Consider the following 5,586-nt stretch of genomic DNA (forward strand, 5'->3'; position numbering starts at 1 on the left):
ATATATATATATATATATATATATATTTTTAAAGTGTAGTCTTACCTGTTGTTATATTAAATAGTATCAAATAATTTGTTGAATATTAATGCAGAATGCAGAAAACAATGTTTTAGAAATATTATTTTTTTTAATATAACAGTGCAAATACAATACACCAAAAAACAACACCTTTATTTACTGTAATGTAAAAAGAAACATTTGTCTCATTTACGTTTCAGGTGTGAACAAGAGAAGTCCATTAATGGATGTAAGCCAAAGGTTGAGAGGATTGCTGCCCTCCAATTTGGAGATAAAGATGCCTGACAGTCTTTTAGACTCTCTCTACAGACTGTTGGACCTGGTTAGTCTCCACACCTGATCCTGTTAGTGTGTTGTCACAACATCTTTGACCGTCTCCTGTCTCCGTCTCCTGTTAGCTGTGTTGTTAAACCTTGTTTTGTTTTAATGAGCTTAGCTGTAAGTGGCTGCACGTGATAAAAACCAAAGATTCACACCAGGTTAACATTATGTCTGCTCTGTGGTAACACCTGTCTGATTATTTTACAAATAGGCTTAGTCTGTACTGCTGCAGAAGCTAAGGATTGTGGGTAGTATTTTATCTTCCCAGCCAGCTGAAAGTGAACTTTTATTTAAGAATTACTTATTGAAAAATGGAAAGATTATTAGAGTAGATTGGTTTATTAAATCTTTTTGTTTTTATGCAGCTCAACGACAAGGAGGAGGCACTGGCCCACCAAAGAAAGGTGAGCCTCATGTTGGCCCACAGTGCTGATGAGCTGCAGAGACAACTGTCTCTGGACTCACAGCCCGCAGCTCCACAAGAGTCTAAGATTCCATCCAAACCCCCATCTGATCCATTGAGGAGTTGTTGTCAGCAAAGGGCATATCCTTCAGAGTCCAACCACCACAGTGACTTGCAGGTCCAAACAGTAGAACAACCAGCATGTTTGTCTGAGTCAACAGACGATCTCCAGTCATTGCCATCAGACACTAAAACAAGAGCTGCTGTGTAACAACAAGAGCTTCCAGACTCTGAGGTATGGGAATCCTGATCCAAACATTGAAACAAAGCAGACCTTTGGTCATTTTTTATTGTAGCTGATGCTGTTCTCCACTGTCCAGGGTGTACCCCACCCCTCACACCATGACACTATGGCTGGGATTGACTCCATCTCCTGCAGGACTATGAAAATTAGTTCTTAGAAGACTCAAAAAACATCAAAGACTAAAGATACTTAAGAATCAGAACCAACTGAAATTGGTATTAGGTCATGACCGATTGCCAATTACATTTTCTCAACCTCCTCTGACAAATGATCTCCAAAGTCCATAGAAATTTCCATGTTTGACACAAACCAACAATACATGCACTGTATGACTATCCAGTGGGATTATCCAGACCGATCAGGTTTTTTTTCCTCTCTAGGACTCGAACAAGGCAATAACAATCTTCTGAGCTGTTCATTTTATGTGCTGGACACTTTATTAGTATGACTTGTTCTTAGTGGTTCTTAGTAGTTTATGTGTTAATATAACCTGGTTACTTGCCCTTGATGGGTGTACTAGGATAGTCCCTTAATTCAGTGGTTCTCCATGAATTAAGGGACCATTTCTATACTCTGTACCACCTGAGAAAACATTGATCTCTCTGAGTACCCCCATGATGACCAACATTAGAATATAGCAGCATAGGCATTTCCTGTTAGCTTCCACCACAGGAGAGAAGTTTAGAAATGTTTAGAAAAATGTTGATGTTTAAATGTTGTATTAATTGTGCATGGTATGTTCAGATTTATTCAATTGAAGATATAAACGTGAAAATATGAATTTTCTCTGCATACCACTAGAGAGCGCTCACGTACCACTGGTGCCACAGTTTGGGAACCACTGCCTTAAAGCATTCTGGGAAACTAACTGACTGTAATGTAGTCAACTGTGTTTCTGCTGTTGGTTTCTCAGTTCACTTATAATATATGAACTAATGGTCTATTGTGTTCTCTTATATTGTTCAGGACAAACAGATGTATGTTTGCAAATACTACAGTGTTTTTTTGAGTTGCTGAATATATTTTAATGTTATATATGAATATATAACTTGTCAAACTCTAGAAGGTTAATTCAACTTAAATCATGTCCGTTTATTTTACACAATATAAGAATAAAACAACTATCATATGAAGATTGCTGTTTTACCATGTTTGATAGATTTTAAAAAACGAAAGACAAAATATCTCATGGTCTCAGGAGGAGAAACATTTAAAATAGCTGATGTTTGTGAATGATTCGCAAGGCACACAGACCTAAATTTTCTGTTTAAAAACAGCTCTTTTTGTATTAAGTGGATGACAGTTATGGTTAAATGGCACGATGCAGTACACTGACTGGGCAGCTGAGGGCAATGTTTATCTGCACTGTTTTTCACGGTGAGATTTCTACCTTCAGTTTTACATTCACAGCTCTGATCCACCCACGTCCTCACTACATTCCAACATTCCTCCATTATTTTAGTGTAGTTTTTGAAATATCTAGTATGCCTCATTCACTGGTAAAACTTAACTAAAACTGAAACTCTTGATTAATTTGCCATAACAACCATAACAAAGGTGCTGGTGGTGGTTGAGGGAAAAGTGTTTGTTTGTGTCATGGGAATGTTTATATCTGTATTATTGTTTTGATTCTACATTTGTGATTCTCAATGAGAATCAAAGGATTTTTAAGTTTAAGAAAGGAGTTACGTAAGTCTGTCTGCCTCTAAGCCCTTCTGTCTGTCTCTCCCTGGGTAATCACTCTTACCTGCGTCTTCTGCTTCTCCGTCATTTGTCTCACTCGTCTCACCTGGTGTCCTGGTTATCTACACCTCATTCTGTGTTTGTTGGCTCATTGTCCTTGTTACATTCATGAGAAGAATATCAGATCTATTTCACTGTGAGTTATGTTGTTTGTTTTAGGGCTCCCCAACCCCTGGTCTGGGGACTGGTGCCAGTTTGTAGCTCAGCTAGTAGTGGGCCACAGTGTAACACAGTGAAAAAAAATTACTTCAGTTTTATAATAATCTGGCAATGTTTCAAGACAACAGGTCATTCAAACTTTAACAGAATAAAGTCTAAAAGATGTTTTATTTAGAAAATGTAATGATCCTTCAACAATGGTGCAGTATTACCAGTATGCTATAACGTCTGATACCAACCGACTGGTCCTTAGTACAAAAAAGGTTGGGGACTTCTAAATAAACTTTATTCTTTGTGTCTGTCTTTTCTCTGTCTTGTGTTTCCTGTTGTTAGTTACAGGTACATTTGTGTTTTGGTGCATTTTCCTGTCTGTTCTGAATTTTGGACTCTGTTAATACATTCCTGTGGTTAACTACTGTCCTCAGTGCTACTTCCATGCTACATTTGTACATGATGTGAGCAGTGTTGCCCAAAAGTAACTAATTACTATTTTGAGAAAGCGTTTCTCTAAAACAAGCATATATGAAATTATATTATCATTAGACTTCATTTAGTTTTCTGCAATGTCTGTGTTTCCTCTATGGATGGTGCAATTCAGGCGCGAGGTGTATTACACTCTACTTCACTGTTTCGCTTTGCCCTTTGTTTGAACTTCCAACCCTTCAGTAGAAAAGAGTGGGTAACAAAAACAAAGGTGAACAGTGAGTGCCCAGTGTTTAATACAGAGTGAACAGCAAAATATTTTTTCACTGTCCAATCAATGGCTGTATGTCTGATATGACAAGAAGCGTTTGCGGTTTTCAAAGAAATATAACATGAACCGTCACTCCGCCATGTCAAGTAGTGAATGTTAAAAGCATTTATGTATAGCTTTTGCTTGTAATTTGTCTTAGTGCACACACTAGAGCACGACTGTTATACTACACACAGAAGTTTGACTCTGTCAAACTTTATAACCTATTGTGGTCTGTGAGTCAAATAGTTTGCCCACCCCTGCTTGGAAAATTCTTAATTTTTTATTTTCATTATTTTTATTTAAAACATTAGAAGAAATAAACAAATGTAAACTGTTCAGTATAGTTGGAGGTTATGTTTTTTTTCCAGTGCCCTGTGAAGTAAAAGACATTTAACTGTGTGCATCTATGTGAATGTGTGTGCAAGTGTGTGTGTCTGGTTGAGAAGCTGTCTGGAGGCCTCACAGACAGTCCGTCATGTTGTCTGTTGACGTTAGCTGAGCGCTGGTCAGCATGTTTGGGTGCTGCACTCCCACAGTGTCCAGCAGTATTCTTGTATCAGGAGAAAACCTAGATAAAATCATTATGGGTCGGCTGCTCAGACTGCAGCTGGTCAATAGCTGAACTGGAATGCTGTTACATAGTAATGTACACTGTGCTGCACGGACGTGATGGATAGTGGATAAATATAAGTAGGACCACAGGCAGCACGTGTGGTCAGAGAAGAGGCATCTGTGATGGATGCTCATGCTGGGTGTGAAGAACTGTAGAGGTTCCAGGTTGTCTGAGAGAGAGAGCTACACATTTTACATGCACGTGCTGTGTACTTACACACTGTTGATGTTTCATTTAAACAGCAACTAAAATCTGGTACGGTTGATGGTTCCATGTCTGCACAGTTAGACTCACAATTCACTGCTTTGGTAATTTAATACATTTTATACAAATGATGTCCTCTTTGGTATGGTCAGTTAAAAGTCTATTACCTGTACTAGGTAGTTGAACCGGTGCACATTACTGTTGCTCAGAGGTTAACTGCAGGGTCAACAAACACAAAACCCACCAATGGTTAGCCCTGGAACACTGAATGGTTATATGAATACTTAATATGCCAACTACACTACATTGTAGCATCAAACCAACTAGACTGGTTGTCCAGACAGGATTGCATCTAAAGTCTTTATGGGAATATGGAGTCATAGCTCCTGAACCATAACCCAATCCTTATCATTTGAGATGAAAATAAGGGATGCTGCTGTGACCATTTCAATGGTAAATTTGGAATCTATAGGGTACACACAAGTCCTGGTTTGTTTTCTCACAAATGGACCAAAATGTTTGTATTTACTACTTTTACTACATTTACTACTACTTAATTCTGACTTTAGACAAGAATTGGGAGTTTCAGACTTGACAATGTTTTTTATTTCATGTTTTTTAGTTTAAATATGAAAAAAGAACCCATATCGTATTATACTAATACACTATATTGTGCTAATGCAGTTGTCATGACTGAAAGACTCGCTGTCACTTAGAATCTGACTTGACTCGCCCTAAAGAAAATTACTTGAAACTAACTGGAAACATGATGGTTAAGATTTGAGACTTGCATGAAACTTGCACATTAGTGACTTGAAACTCTCTCTACTGTTTTGTGCCATAGTTGGTTCACATTTTCTAAATCCTATACCAAGCATCTAAACAGGTTTCCTGCCAAAAAAACAAAACAATCAAGGAAGGTTTATTTCCTGTAAACAAAAATATATAACATGTTTTTTTGAGTCATTTTATTTGGAATCATTTTAAGGATGCACCTTAGGCACACAGAAAGATTTTGGGGTCACAGCCCTTATCTTTCTCCACACTTAACAGCAGGAACAAAAGAGTCGAGAAACAGTTTG

At 37.8% G+C, this 5,586-nt stretch overlaps 1 protein-coding gene across 1 annotated transcript in view; it reads left to right on the forward strand.

Annotated features, from left to right (window-relative positions):
* The window catches only part of ccdc125 (coiled-coil domain containing 125), an 8,287-nt gene extending 6,548 nt beyond the window's left edge, over positions 1–1,739 (forward strand). The window contains exons 11-12 of the mRNA XM_017042984.2: positions 186–343; positions 708–1,739. Coding sequence (XP_016898473.1) covers positions 186–343; positions 708–1,016 — 467 coding nt within the window. The 3' untranslated portion in view covers positions 1,017–1,739. The remainder of the gene's footprint in view (positions 1–185; positions 344–707) is intronic.
* The last annotated feature ends 3,847 nt before the right edge of the window (positions 1,740–5,586 follow it).

This window comes from Cynoglossus semilaevis, chromosome Z (assembly GCF_000523025.1).
Source record: "Cynoglossus semilaevis isolate Cse_v1.0 chromosome Z, Cse_v1.0, whole genome shotgun sequence".
In the NCBI taxonomy this organism is placed as follows: domain Eukaryota; kingdom Metazoa; phylum Chordata; class Actinopteri; order Pleuronectiformes; family Cynoglossidae; genus Cynoglossus; species Cynoglossus semilaevis.